We start from the raw sequence: 16,221 nt of genomic DNA, 5'->3' as shown, positions 1-16,221 counted from the left end.
TGAATAACATGTAAAAATGTCAAGACGCAGGTTTGGAATCACATGACCAAGCCATTACTGTCAAAAAGGAACGGCTGCAAACGGTAATAGAGTTTTTTTGTCGAGAGTTGTTAAGGGCCGTTGTGTTCATTTCAGAATCAATCATGGGCCGAGTGGTGTTTCGAGACGAAAATCGTTTTAGAATATATTTGACAGAAACAGTAATGAGAGGGAGTTGAGCTTTTTTTTGTATTCCCAAGTAGTAAATGAACAACTCAAACAGCCCTTGTGGCCAATAGCAGACAGCGTGCTTTCGTGTGAGTGATCTTTAACATGGCATGGCTGTACTGTACAGTAGGGACGTGTGGGATGCAGGACTGAGATATGTGGGGCGAGAGGGAGACCTCCCCTAAAGCCCAGAAGAAGATGCATGTGTTAGCTATTTTCCTGATTAATGATGCATCAACATAAGAGATCATTGATGGCAAAATAATATAATTATCTTCATAACTTAAGTGTGTTTGTTTTAAAGGTGTACATCGGCTAAATGCGGAGAGATTGACATTTTCCTAAGACCTGCAATATGGAGCCTATGTATGTATGAAAGGCCTTAATAAAAAGGCCTCTCAAACCTCTTGTCTCGCACTAGGAACGTTTTGTACTGTTTTGTGCAGATTTAAAAGCAGATTTATAGGTGCATTGATACGTGTCCCCTTGAACCGTATATACGGAAGTGTTATGCACACACACAAAAGCTGTGTAAAAACTAAGCCCTGTAACAAACAAGTGAGGGAATAACTTTGCAATGGAAAGTGGTCCTCGCCAAGACTCGGACTGTATTTGCCAACGCAATAATGTTTGAGGTCAAGATTGTATGGTTCAGTTACAATTACTGACTATCCGTCCAGTCCTCCTTCTCTTACCTCTCTTCCAGAGTCTATGATGAGCAGAACACCATCATTATGTATCATAATGATACTTCTTTCTTACCTCCCGTTTCTATCTACAGAACTTTGCTCACCCGACCTCTAGGCCTATTTAGGCAGCAGTTCACTCTCCTTCATTTTGAAGTGAGTTCGTTTTTCTGTTCAACGTTGGGCAGTAGAATGTATCCTTCTGAAAGTCTCCCAGGCCCTTTATGATTCCCATTGAACGTCTTCGAGGCTCTCTTCCTTTCCCGTAGTCCTTGAAATGACTCTTTCACACAGAGCCCCTTCTTAAAAACGAACTGGCTGTGGTATAAAAGGACAGACAGGCAGCATTCAATTTCTTTGCACCACCAATGTGAATGAATGTGTTACTGTAACAGATGTGTTTAGAAAAAGAGCAACACAATTCGTCATAGAACTGCTACACAGAAGCCTCTCTTTGGTCCCTGTGCCTTTTGATAGGCCTTAATGATGCTTCCACTTGTATTGAGCCTACTGTTTGTACGAGGAGCTGATTCAGCCAGCTTTGTGTTACTTCTGCCATCTTTATTACACGAGCTGGAATTGGCTGAACAAAAATAGGCATGACTTGCTGTCCATTTATCAAAAGTTATTTGTGCAATTACAAGGGAATTCTAGGTCTGGGAATTTCCAGGGACCTCACAATACGATATTATCATAATGCTTAAGAGCCGATACGATATGTATTGCGATTCTATCAAATCAACATTTATTGGTCTGGTACACAGTTTTACAGATGTTATCGCAGGTGCAGAGAAATGCTTATGTTTCTAGCTCCAATAATGCAGAAATGTCTAGCAATCCAATGACCATACACACATAATCCAAAATGTACACAAAAAAATTCATAAAGATGAGCAATTTTAGAATCTGGAATGTAAATAAATAAATATATATATATATATATGGTGTGTATAGACAGTATGGACAGTATATGAATAGATAAGGTGTGTACAGCAGTAGTTATATAGGATGAGCCATGACTAGAATACATTATAAACATATAAATTGTGTAAAACAGTATGTTAACATTATTAAAGTGACCAGTGTTCAATGACTCTTGGGCAGCAGTCTCTAAGGTACAGGGTAGAGTACTGGGTGGTAGCCGGCTAGTAACAGTGACTAAGCAGAGTACTGGGTGGAGGCCGGCTAGTGTTGACTGTTTAACAGTCTGATGACCTGGAGATAGAAGCTGTTTTCAATCTCTCGGTCCCAGTTTTGATGTACCTGTCCTGTCTTCGCCTTCTTGATGGTAGCGGGGTGAACAGGCCGTGGCTCGGGTGGCTGAGACAATTCTATATGACAATTCTATATGTATTGTGATTCGATACTGCGATTTTATTGCGCTTTGATGTTCCAAACATATTGCTCACTGCTCCAGCTGTCTGCTGGAGAGAGACAAGAGAGAGCATGATAACATTTGTTTTGATCAGTCATGGACATAAAAGTCCTATAAACATGTTGGCTCACTATTTTACAAAAGATGGACAAGCTATAGGATGAAAAATACCGAGTTCTGGCGCATGTACAGCCAACTAGCGCTAGCTAACGCTACCTAGTATCAAATCCATACCCGGAGTCAAAGTATCGATATAATATTGTCCAAAATAATATCTGTAATATCTGTATAAATAATATCCCCCATCACTAAATTCTGCTGTAGGAGCACCATGCAGATGCAACTTCAATGGTGGCCGTATGAATAGCATCGTTGTTCTACGCTAAATTCACTAAAAGTTTGCTTTGGCAGCCGCTCCGTTCATTACTGTTTTGCTTGCAAGAATATGTTTCGGTGGATCATGACCAAAACCAAATGACCTTGGACACTTTCTACAATAGCCTACAGACTGTGTTGCCAGCAACCATAACTGTGAGGGAAAACAGTCCTAGAACTTAACCGTACATCAGAGGTTTGTTGAGGCTTTCTGCAACCACATTATATCCCTCTTAAATGTTTACTGTCGTTTACCCACTCGGTAGTTCTGGCAAACAAAGTGAAATCACAGTAAAACAGGGAGTGAACTAGTCCAAGCCACAGTGAACCTCGGTCATGCAAAGTACATGTGTGGAGAGGCCTTTGAGCAGTCGTGGGAAAACCGTCCTGTTGTTACTGGGTCAAGTGATTTGTGCTGAAAAAATACATCCGTTCCCAAATATAACTCCATTCCTGAAATATATCAATCTCTATATTATCACACTGTCACCTGGCCAAACCAAGACATTTTGACTTGCTCCACACACATTGAAACATCTACAGGATATTGATTATGATTCAGAATTATGTCCTATTTTTGAAGCCCCTAAACTTACAGTATGTCCAAAGCTGCATATAACATATAAGGCTATAAAAAAAGATGGAAGTGATTGGGTTGAATAAAGTGATTGGTTGATTGACCCTGGTGCTGTGCCTTTCCCCAGGTTCCAGGATTACAAGGCCTTGGAGACCCTGGTGGGTCTGCTGACAGACCAGCCTGAGGAGGTGCTGGTGAACGTGGTCGGCGCCCTGGGCGAGGGGGCCCAGAAACCTGCCAACAGGGCCACCATCAGGAAGTGTGGAGGCATCCAGCCCCTGGTCAACCTGCTGACGGGAACCAACCAGGCCCTGCTGGTCAACGTCACCAAGGCTGTGGGAGCCTGCGCCACCGAGCTTGAGAATATGACGTAAGTCATAGAGATATATTTAATGTTGTGGCGTGAATCACCAACTCCGTTCAGATGATCAACAGTGGTGATGCTTTATTTGATGTCTGACCCATTTATTGCCATCTCTAAAGCTCTTCAAAATGGTTCATAACCTCTATCATTAGCGGTCGTTCATCATCGTAATTGGTCCGAATAATGTTGATAACAGACGGGTGTCCTGGTGATAATGTCAGGCTATGATCTTAATCTTTCATCCTCACCAGGTAGGTTTAATGTTCGTCTTCAGCGGAGTGACAGTTTTAAAAGCCTTGTTTATTGTACCTGCTGCGATAAATATGGTTGTGGTGGCGCGTCCCACAGTTTTACTGTACGTCTGCGGTCATTAATGTTGCTGAACTGGTCAGAGTAGCATACCTTCAGCCGTCCAAGCCCTCGTGGCTGGAAAAACATCAACAGTGAACACATAGCTACAGTCCAGTCCTGCTAACTACAGTATGTGTTGCTTATTTGGCTTCAATGCTCCGAAACACTGCATACAATATAGTCCCATTTGAATCGCATTGCTATTACAAGGCTGTTACAGACTACAAGACCCCTACTTAGTTAACACTGGACACAAATAAATAACTTTACGTCTGAGTATGTTTTGTTAGGCTAGCCATTAATGCCATTGTAAGAATAAGTAATATGGTGTAGATAAGCATAACCACAGTGGTGCAATACAAGTTGCAGAACTGTTGTTTTGAAGAAATAAGGCCATTTCAGCAATTAGGCTAGCTAGCCTAACTTCTCCATTCGCCCAGGCAGAATGTTACATCTGAACCCATTCATTCAGGGCCATGTTTTCTCATGGAATGTATATTTAGGCCTTGTCATTTTTTTAGCATTTACACTTAGTTGTGGACAGAAAGTCGTTATTTCCACAAGTGCTTTCTGTATGTCTTGTGGCAGGGTGAATTATTTTGAGGACCTGTGTGTACAGTAGTTTGCCGAGCAATTAACATAGCTCACATTTGATTGTTTCCTGCTCCAGACCACGTTTGGTCAGAGCTGGTTCTCAGATTAAGGACCTGACCAGGCCTGCTATTGTCACTCACTGACTGACTGGACTACAGGGTGATGTATGTCTGTGCTGCTCCAAACTCTACATGGTGCTTCAAATTCATTGCAAAATCCATGTCAGTTATTGGCTTTGTTTAGCTTTGTTTTCCTGGTCCAGGCCACATGGCCAGGAAAAAGTCCTGGCCATAGTTGTAACTTTTCAAAACTAGCTAATCGATGATCTACGCCTACCTATTTGTTTTAAAGTCCTTTTGAAAATAAGCATATTTTTATTCTAAGCTATTGCACTGTGTGGTTAATGATATCATAGACAAAATATGGGAAAATATCACATTACAATCCTGCCTAGTACTTTCTGTAATTTACAAGAAAGAACACACGTTTTGCAAATGCCTTAAGGCTTTGTGGTCTCCTTGTTTCCATCCCTCATCCAACTGTCAGTTGTCTCCTTCATGCTAACGTGTTTCATACCTGCTCTTGTGAGGACAGAACTTTTCTGGCGCTCGATATGAAGTTTAGTTTGTTGTTGGGCTGGATTTAGGAGGCCCCTCTGACTGGAATCTTACGATATGATCCCCCAGACTGATTTATGTGCAAACGGAAGACAGATGGCGCAGGGGACTTCTCTTGATGAGTGCTCGCTCATTGCCAGTCACGGAGATACCGTGATTAGGGAGTGTTTAAGTAATTATGACAGCATTCAATGTCGGCCTTGTTGGTGGAAGCACACATGGGAAAAACGTTACATGTTATTTATACCAGACAACGGGCACATTGTGGTGTAATTCTTTGGGTTCCCAGACCCTGACTACAGCCTTGACTACAGTCATGTACGCAGCATGAAATACGGCTTATGCTTAAGTAAACTTCAACTCGGACGCCATGAAATATAGAGAGACCTGTCTACTGGCTCTGTTTGATTTGGAAAGAGGTATCCCCAGACTACCCACCCACCGTACAGTATAATGTTGTTTTGGTTCTATATATAAATATCTATATAGACCTCTCACTTTACCTTGATTTAAGTTAACCTATGGCCTACCGTCACATAGGCACTCAGTGATTTCTCATGGAGATCCACTTTACCAGACCAGACCAGACTGAGAGTGAGTTTTTAGAGCTGTGGTGGAAACAGAATGGGACTGGTGAAGGTTGGTTTGCCATTGAAAACCCATGCAGAACCCTTTGATTTTGCCCTGTGATGGGTATTCAGGGCCTGGACAAACTAATTCTACTGTATGGCCCAGCCAGAGCTCTGAGAAAGACGAGCACTCAAATGCTCCTCTTGACTGTGAAAGTATATACACTGAACAAAAATATACACGCATCATACAACAAATTCAAAGATTTTACTGAGTTACAGTTCATATAAGGAAATCAGTCAATTGAAGGCCCTGATCTATGGATTTCACATGACTGGAAATACAGATTTGCATCTTTTGGTCACAGATACCTTCAAAAAAAAAGTAGGGGCGTGGATCAGAAAATCAGTCAGTATCTGGTGTGAGCACCATTTGTCTCCTACAGCGTGACAAATCTCCTTCACATAGAGTTGATCAGGCTGTTGATTGTGGCCTGTGGAATGTTGTCCCACTCCTCTAAAATGGCTGTGCGAAGTTGCTGGATATTGGCGGGAACTGGAACACGCTGTCGTACACGTCGATCCAGAGCATCCCAAACATGCTCAATGGGTGACATGTCTGGTGTGTACGCAGGTCAATTCAAGAGCTGAGACATTATCAGCTTCCAGGAATTGTGTACAGATCCTTGCGACATGGGGCTGTGCATTATCATGTTGAAAAATTAGGTGATGGCCTCAGGATCTCAATGGGCCTCAGGATCTCATCACTGTATCTCTACCTGCCCATACCATAACCCCACCGCCACCAATGGGGCACTCTGTTTACAACATTGACATCAGCAAACCACTCGCCCACACAACGCCATCTGCCGCTACAGTTGAAACCGGGATTCATCCGTGAAGAGCACACTTCTCCAGCGTGCCAGTTGCCATCGAAGGTGAGCATTTGCCCACTGAAGTCAGTTACGACACCGAACTGCAGTCAGGTCAGTACCCTGGTGAGGATGACAAGCATGCATATGAGCTTCCCTGAGACGGTTTCTGACAGTTTGTTGAGAAATTCTTTGGTTGTGCAAACCCACAGTTTCATCAGCTGTCCGGATGGCTGGTCTCAGACGATCCCTCAGGTAAAGAAGCCAGATGTGGAGGTCCTGGGCTGTCGTTGTTACATGTTGTCTGCGGTTGTGAGGCCAGTTGGACATACAGCCAAATTCTTACAGTAGATAAATTAACATGACATTTTCTGGCAACAGCATAATTTTTGTGGCCTTTTATTGTCCCCCAGCACAAGGTGCACCTGTGTTATGATCATGCTGTTTAATCAGCTTCTTGATATAGCACACCTGTCAGGTGGATAGATTATTTTGGCAAAGGAGAAATGCTCACTAACAGGGTTGTAAAACACATTTATCACTCTATTATCTTTCTTTATCTCTCTCTCTCTCTCTCTCTCTCTCTCTCTCTCTCTCTCTCTCTCTCTCTCTTAATCCTCTCTCTACCGCTCTACCGCTCTCTCTTTCTCTTTCTCTTTATCTCTCTTTCTCTTTCTCTTTCTCTCTTTCTTCGCTCTTCTCCTACAGGATCATTGACCGTCTGGATGGAGTGCGTCTGCTCTGGTCCTTGTTGAAAAACCCAAACCCAGATGTCCAGGCCAGTGCTGCATGGGCCATTTGTCCATGCATTGAAAATGCAAAGGTACAGTACACCTAAGAAAATGGCATTTGTTTTAATTATTTAATTATTCTCTAATGGCAACACTGCTTAACAACATGTAAAACAAATTACATTATAACGTTGTAAATAACATTAAGTCTCAACTTTTGCGTAAAAGTTATCATGTTCTATTACAGGTTTATATGTGTATGTTCATCATGTTTATATCATGGTTGTAGTATGTTCATCATGTTTATATCATGGTTGTAGTATGTTCATCATGTTTATATCTTGGTTGTAATATGTTCATCATGTTTATCATGGTTGTAATATGTTCATGTTTATATCATGGGTTGTAGTATGTTCATTCATGTTTATATCATGGTTGTAATATGTTCATCATGTTTATATCATGGTTGTAATATGTTCATTATGTTTATCATGGTTGTAGTATGTTCATCATGTTTATATCATGGTTGTAATATGTTCATCATGTTTATCATGGTTATAATATGTTTCATCATGTTTATCATGGTTGTAATATGTTCATCATGTTTATATCATGGTTGTAATATGTTCATCATGTTTATCATGGTTGTAATATGTTCATCATGTTTATATCTTGGTTGTAATATGTTCATCATGTTTATCATGGTTGTAATATGTTCATCATGTTTATCATGGTTGTGATACGTTCATCATGTTTATCTTGGTTGTGATACGTTCATCATGTTTATCATGGTTGATATGTTCATCATGTTTATCTTGGTTTGTAATATGTTCATCATGTTATCTTGGTTGTAATTGTCATCATGTTTATCATGGTTTGTAATATGTTCATCATGTTATATCATGGTTGTAGTATGTTCATCATGTTTATATCTTGGTTGTAATATGTTCATTATGTTTATCATGGTTGTAATATGTTCATTATGTTTATCATGGTTTGTAATATGTTCATCATGTTTATCATGGTTGTAATATGTTCATCATGTTTATATCTTGGTTGTAGTATGTTCATCATGTTTATATCTTGGTTGTAATATGTTCATCATGTTTATATCATGGTTGTATATGTTCATCATGTTTATATTTGGTTTAATATGTTCATCATGTTTATCATGGTTGTAATATGTTCATTATGTTTATCATGGTTGTAATATGTTCATTATGTTTATTCTTGGTTGTAATATGTTCATCATGTTTATATCATGGTTGTAGTATGTTCATCATGGTTTGTAGATGTTCATCATGTTTATATCTTGGTTGTAATATGCTCATTATGTTTATCATGGTTGTAATATGTTCATCATGTTTATATTTGGTTGTAATATGTTCATCATGTTTATCATGGTTGTAATATGTTCATCATTTATATCTTGGTTGTAATATGTTCATCATGTTTATATCTTGGTTGTAATATGTTCATCATGTTTATATCATGGTTGTAATATGTTCATCATGTTTATATCATGGTTGTAATATGTTCATCATGTTTATATCTTGGTTGTAATATGCTCATATGTTTATCATGGTTGTAATATGTTCATCAGTTTATATCTTGGTTGTAATATGTTCATCATGTTTATCATGGTTGTAATATGTTCATCATGTTTATATCTTGTTGTAATATGTTCATCATGTTTATATCTTGGTTAATATGTTCATCATGTTTATATCTTGGTTGTAATATGTTCATCATGTTTATATCATGGTTGTAATATGTTCATCATGTTTATATCATGGTTGTGATACGTTCATCATGTTTATCATGGTTGTAATATGTTCATTAATGTTTATCATTGTTGTATATGTTCATCATGTTTATCACATGGTTGTAATATGTTCATTAATGTTTATCATGGTTGTAATATGTTCATCATGTTTATATCATGGTTGTAATACGTTCATCATGTTTATCTTGGTTGTGATACGTTCATCATGTTTATCTTGGTTGTAATATGTTCATCATGTTTATCTTGGTTGAATCCCTTTCTCACACTGTTCAGAAGCCTGTTTATATCATCATGAAGGTCAGCCTCCTTAAGCCTCTCTCGACAATCTGGTGTCGAGAGGTTGCTGCAGGGGTGACGTTGTGTCACTAGAGGCTTACATGAACCCTCCTCTAATACAAAGCAGAACACGCTGCTCTCTGTTGGTGAACTGGTGAACTGGGAAACAGGCAGCTGGCAGGCAGGCATGCAGGGAGAGACTTGGAGGAGTAATATCCTGTTCTGACTCCTCTGTTGAAAATCCTCAACATGCTCTGAGTTACAGAGTCATACAACCAGCAGCAGCTTCTTCTTACGAGCAGGGTGCCAGACAGACAGGCTGTGACTCCTGTGACCCCATTCTGCACATAAAGGCTGGGGTACATACTTCTACTGTCCAGTCCTCATGGCATAGGGCCTGCTGTATAGCATTCATATGCTGTCTGAATTCCAAATTGCACCCTATTCCCTATATAGTGCACTACTTTTGACCAGACGGCCCATAGGGATCTAGTCAAAAGTAGTGCACTATGTAGGAAATAGGGTGCCATATGGGACTCACAGTCTATTGCGTTCATATAGAGCGGCTGAAGTATAGCTATCTAAATCCCCCTAATATTTCTGTCAGTGGGTTTGATTCCCAGGGCCGTTGTATCATTTTTCCAAAATACAAATGTAACGTTGTTCTATTAGATTATAGCCAAGATGAACGTAAACAGCTTGTCAGTTAGACAATCTGTTGACGTTTAAACAGATACATTGGGCCCAGCTCAGGCAGGTGTCTCAGTCTCAGTCCGGGTGAAGGGAGCTTTTCACTCGCTACAAGGAATTTTTCCGGACCAAAATTGTGACAAAAATGATCTATGGCAACCATATGGAAGAGGAGTACCGACCGGCTGCAGCTTGAACACTAACAAAGTTTGACCATGTTTGTCTGGACTTTACGGTGCCAATTTTTGTAGTGAATACATGAACATGCTCTTTGGTTGATTTCTGACACAGGGGCAATGACGAAAGCTAAATAGTGCGTTGGTTTTGCGAGCGAGGGGAACCTGATACTGCTCGATGCAGTAGTAGTTATATAGATAAAAGACCCATGTGGTTTTAGTTAGCAGCTCCACAGTGGATTTATGAGAGGATCAGGGTGTAAGTGCAGCTGCTGGATGCTCCAGTCCTTACCTCTACTCCTACTCAGGCATATACAGACACATACAAGAACAGTACGCCCCACTTGTACCGGCCTGCCTGGCCTTCCTGGACTGCCTGGACTGCCTGGACTACCTGGACTGCCTGGCCAGCTCCCTCTATGAGTAAAGCCCCAGTCATTATTGCAGTCAGCAGGGGCTTTGCAGTGAATCAGTCAATTAGCGTTGTTCCCTCGATCAAGGAGGTAACCTGCCCTGCTGCTCATGTAATGAAGTGCATTATTAAATTGCCTGGACACGGGCAACTTGCGATACCTGGTTTATTTCCCGTTTACATAGTAGCCTATGGACGTAGGAGCCTGATTGCTTGCTTGCTGGAGAGGGTCAGGGCAAACTACTCTGCTGCGCCACTTGGGCCGGCTTCCTTTCCCCCTCCCTCAGACTAGGCCAAATCACGCACACCGACCAGATAATGTGTTTTCTATTTCATTTCATCTTCGGGAAAAAGGGACAGCAGGATGGCCGGGGCCTTACGTGTGTAGCTTTATAATGCTGCGGTTTTCAGGGATCTGGGGTTCTGTCCAGGCCATGAAAGGGATCCTCACTAGTCCGCCGCCGCAGCTGGTGACTTGAGAAGCGCTTCCTCTGTCGCTGGTGAGTCGCGGCATCATCAGTATTCCTGAGGAAAGGCTTCCTGTGCTGTGTGCTCTCTGTGCTGTGTAGAAGCGGAGCGGGGGGTCAGCTCCGGGCACACACTGCCCCTCTGGCACCACATCTGAGGGGAGCAGAGAGAGACACACCACCGTGTCCCGTCTTGCTCTCTGAGCCCTGGCCTGTCAGAGCTAGAAGGTTGCATTCAACACTCCTCACTGTGCAGTGTGCACAGCCACGATACCTGCTGTGGTAGTGTCCCATTGTCACTGCTTTGGTTGGATATGCCTGCACTCCTGTCCCTCGTTGAATAGGCCACTCACATTGAGGCTAGTGTGAGTGTGGTTAACCGGGCAGTTATTATTGTATTTATCTTTTATTTAACGAGGTGAGTCCCATTGAGATGCAAATCTCTTTTACAAGTGGAGCCCTTGGCCTGGCACAACCACACACAACCCCCAAAGGGAGGGGGTTATGATTCATTACCTAGACAATAATGTCTACGTACAAAAAAACGAAGAAACAAGCTATATTAAATCCTCAATGTCCTAGATGGAGATATAATGTTGATGGATATGGAAATGGAGCATGCGTTGTGATGATTTGCACTCAGCCATCTCTAATTATACGCTTTCCATAATCTTGGTTTACTATTTTCATATTGCTGGAGAAAGGCTGGCAGTGGCTGTGTATGCCACCTTGATATATACCTCCTTTTGGTGCCGATTATGTTGAGTTGTGATTTTAAAAGAGGCCCGATCTGCCAAGCTTCATTGAAGGCTGCGTATGTGCCCACTCTCTTCCGCTGTGGTTCCTCAGAGAGCTTGGACGGCACAGCCCCATAAGTGGCTGAGAGTCCTGTGGTACCAGCTAGCCCACTGGTGCCATGCACTTAAACCAGTGTCTACGGTGCCAGCCTGGCCTGCATGGTCGGGGAAACACACCGACTCCTTCAGTTCCTCCGCACACTGATTCCGACACCATGTTTTTGTCCTGTGTTCTGAACAGTGTAACCTACATGGAGAGGTCATTAGATAGGCCTTCTGTTGAAGTAGTAAGCCTACCTGGGGGGGTAGAAAAGGCCTATCCAAATGGATAGGCTGACATTAGATCGGTCTGCTGTAGAAGGATTCGTTTCCCTTGGCCCTTGCATTTCTTAGCAAGAAATCCCATCAATTTTGCCCTGTTGATTTCTGTAAATGGCTTTTTATAACAAACGGATTATATCTCCCCTATGACATGCTTGATGAGGAATAGCTACTGGCACACCACACAGCCCATCCGTATTTACAATGGCCCTATCCGTAGAGGGGAAAGCAGGAGAGAGCCACGGCTACTCACCTTACCTCCGATTGGGCTGACTGGCTCTGATGGGGTTTTGATTGTTGCTAAGACTGATGAAAAGGCTTTTTCTTTTTCCTTTGCTTGTGTGTTTCTTTAGTTTTCTCTGCTTTGCTCAAATGCCCCTGCTTCCCTCCCTGCCCATTACACAGTCTCCCTGCGCCACTTCATTTCACAGATTGAGAACACCAAGCTAATAAGAGGCTTTTTACTTTTAGGATTCAGGGGAAATGGTGCGCTCATTTGTCGGTGGATTGGAACTGATTGTTAATTTGCTGAAATCAACAAACAAAGAGGTACTGGCGAGCGTGTGTGCCGCCATAGCCAAAATAGCCAAAGACGAAGAGAATCTGGCAGTCATCACTGACCACGGGGTTGTACCGATGCTGGCCAAGCTGACAAACACAGTAAGTACACCTCAAAATACTTAGAATCCTACTCAATTAGCCTGTGTGTTTACTGGGAATCTTCAGTCCTGTTGTAAATGGACTGTCTATGATACCATCATCTCAGTTGTAATTTAAAAGTTCACTGTAGTGTTTGAAACAAACTCTATTGAGTAGTATTTATAGCCTAGGCCCGGGTCAAAAGTAGTGCACTATATAGGGAATAGGGTGCCATTTGAGATGCAGCCATAGATGTCTGTTGTCCTATTTTCTCTGTTTTACAGACTGATGATAAACTGCGTCGTCACCTGGCTGAGGCCATTGCCCGTTGCTGCATGTGGGGCAGTAACAGGGTGTTGTTTGGGGAGGCGGGGGCCGTGGCCCCCCTCGTCCGTTACCTGAAGTCCAAGGACTCCTCAGTCCACCAGGCCACAGCTCAGGCCCTTTTCCAGCTCTCCAAGGACCCCAACAACTGCATCACCATGCACGACAACGGAGTGGTCAAGGTATGTTCTTTGGCCCCTGATGTTTTCAATCACTTTTTAGCTCACAACCACTTGTCCTTTCCATACCTAGTGGTCAAGGTATGTTCATTCATATCTTTGCTCATGATCATTCACTTAAAAAAAACACTCGAAATAATCTTATGAATAGAACACTTGATAAAACTTGTGGTTTTCGGACATGCGTGAAACATGTCAGAAAAAAAAGTATATATTTTTTTCACATGCCAACAAATCACGTGAAAAATGTAATGTGGGTAAAACGGATACGTGAGTCAGACACGTGGTTTATGGACACGTGTGACGTGTCCCCGACCTTTGAATGTTTTGGTATCTAGTGAAGAGCTCTTCTTTGTCTACACCAATTCAGCACCGTTCACACCCTCTTAAGCTTTAGCCCCACCCATCTCGTTTCGCATTCGGAGCGCACACTCGACGCTCTGGCCGATGATTTGTTTACCTCTGGATAACATGAAAACAACCTAACCAGCTCTACTGGCAACAATGTTATTACGCTTTTTTGCCGACGTTTACTATATTCATTGCGTGCTGTACACTTTATCTTAAGACATGTAGCTAGCTAGGTAAACAATGAACCTAGCTAGGTAAACAGCGTGTAAGATCACACACGTCACGTAACGTTAGCTAACGAGCCAGCCAGTTAATGTTAGCGAGTTAAACAACAATGAACATAGTGCCAAATCATGTCGTTACTACCCTGTATGAATATGCTGGGAGCTAACCAACCAGGTTCAATGTTAGCTAGCTAACATTAGGCTCTAACTAGAAAAGCAAACGGCTCTGGGAAATTAAAAATAACGTCAGCTAGGGAGCCAGCCAGCTAATGTTAGCGAGCTAGCTAACAGTACACGTTATCTTGAAATGAAACCACTTTCTGTCAAAATTAGAAATGTATAATATCTGAAAATGGAGCTAGCTAACGCTAGACTGTCTTACCTGTATACATCATCATGCATGATGGACACGACTCCCTGTCACGGATGTCATACCACGGTTGCCCTTAGTTTGAAGACGTAAACTGGAGACAGGTGTTTTCTCCGTCTCTTTAGCTATCATACTCTAATTCCACTGATTTCAAAACTTGATCCTCCAGAAAGTGGAGAGCGACACTTATGCAGCTCCACTACACAATTTAAAAAAAAATTAGTCGCGTTCGACAGGATTACCAACACAGACTGGCCAGCTCAAATAGACAGAAGCCTTCTATATGGCAGACCAATCCAAACGCCGAACTCGGCATGTCCAGCCCACTCATTATCTCAGCCAATCATGTCTAGTGGGAAGGTTGCTGACTTTTTCTGTGGCTTAACCAACAAGGCTCGTAATTTAACAATTGTTTTCGTATTTACAGATGGCATGACAAGTTTATTATTAAGGCACATGAAAGTTCACAAGTTCCAGAAGGCATTTCTGACAAAAAACGCATTTTGATTAAAAAAAACGAAAGAAAACGTTAAAATGGCTCTCCTGTGAAGTCATGACTTGCGACATGCGCCTAGTTTCATGAAACGGGTCACAAATGTAGTACTCAGAAATAGTGATTCTAATTAAATAGAATCACTATTTAATTAAATATCTCTATTTATAGCGAACTTTAAAATAATTCACTGTGGGGATTGAATTTGATCATCATAAATGGCCTTCTACATTTTTTGGTTTGGCCCTTCTGGCGATCGTAATTTACATAGGCTTTCTAGGACTTTTGACACAGCTAGGTTGCTACGCAGTAGCCGACCAGCAGAGCTTATGACTTCACCCTCCAGACCAGACACTGGGTGCCTGTAGTAAATCCATTAGCTGCTCCTCTCTGTCTGTCACTTGCTCCGTGCACACAGCTCGTTCTGCATGCACTCTGTTCATGGCGCTCTGAGTCATTGAGTATCCATAGCAACGGCTACGCTCGGGCTGCTCTGCTCAATGAAGAGACATGAGAGAGCAGTTAGCTGTTAGCTATTTTTCGTCACTCTAAACTCAACATAACTCAAGGAACATATTATTTTCTGTGAAATAATCTCTCCTGTCTCATATTTCACGAGGTTGGAAGCACTTCTGACTCCATGTTATGATCTTATTCAGATATAATTGTACTGCGCAGCAGAGCACGCGCAAATGGCTCAGCTTCAAAGTGTTAGTGATCAATTTAATGATAACTGAGCCCTGCAAGTACCCTAATTATTGATGAAAAAACAGGCCCGACCCGGATGTATAATATCAGGGGCGTCGGGCTCGTGTCGGGTAGCAGAGCTCTAATGTGGTTTCCCAACATTTCACGTGATATTATACGTTTCACGTGTGCTTTTGCAACTGGCGGGATTAGAACCTGGGTCTCCCACGAGAGAAACCAACGTCATGACCATTCAACCAACACTCATTTTAAAGTCGCAGTCGACTCATGTCCGCAACACTATCACGTGCATTTTCACATTTCAATGTCAACTAGTGCTTTCAAACGTGTCTTCGCTGACATTTTCAACCTCTCCCTGACCCAGTCCGTAATACCTACATGTTTAAAGTAGACCACCATAGTACCTGTGCCCAAGAACTCCAAGGTAACCTGTCTAAATGACTATTGCCCCGTAGCACTCACATCTGTAGCCATGAAGGGCTTTGAAAGGCTGGTCACGGCTCACATCAACACCATCATCCCAAACACCCTGGACCCACTCCAATTTGCATACCGCACCAACAGATCCACAGTTGATGCAATCTCTATTGCACTCACACTGCCCTCTCACACCTAGACAAGAGGAACACCTACGGTATGTGAGATTGCTGTGCATTAACTACAGCTCGGCATTCAACACCATAGTCCCCT

General features: G+C 42.2%; 1 protein-coding gene across 1 annotated transcript in view; it reads left to right on the top strand.

Moving 5' to 3' along the window:
• The window catches only part of odad2 (outer dynein arm docking complex subunit 2), a 73,508-nt gene that overhangs the window by 37,782 nt on the left and 19,505 nt on the right, over positions 1-16,221 (top strand). The window contains exons 16-19 of the mRNA XM_023999533.2: positions 3,348-3,590; positions 7,296-7,410; positions 12,715-12,903; positions 13,167-13,388. Coding sequence (XP_023855301.1) covers positions 3,348-3,590; positions 7,296-7,410; positions 12,715-12,903; positions 13,167-13,388 — 769 coding nt within the window. The remainder of the gene's footprint in view (positions 1-3,347; positions 3,591-7,295; positions 7,411-12,714; positions 12,904-13,166; positions 13,389-16,221) is intronic.

The sequence above is a fragment of the Salvelinus sp. IW2-2015 genome, linkage group LG14 (genome assembly GCF_002910315.2).
Source record: "Salvelinus sp. IW2-2015 linkage group LG14, ASM291031v2, whole genome shotgun sequence".
In the NCBI taxonomy this organism is placed as follows: Eukaryota; Metazoa; Chordata; class Actinopteri; order Salmoniformes; family Salmonidae; genus Salvelinus; species Salvelinus sp. IW2-2015.
Note: the sequence above shows the minus strand (reverse complement) of the source record. Positions and strands in the feature narration are given on the sequence as shown.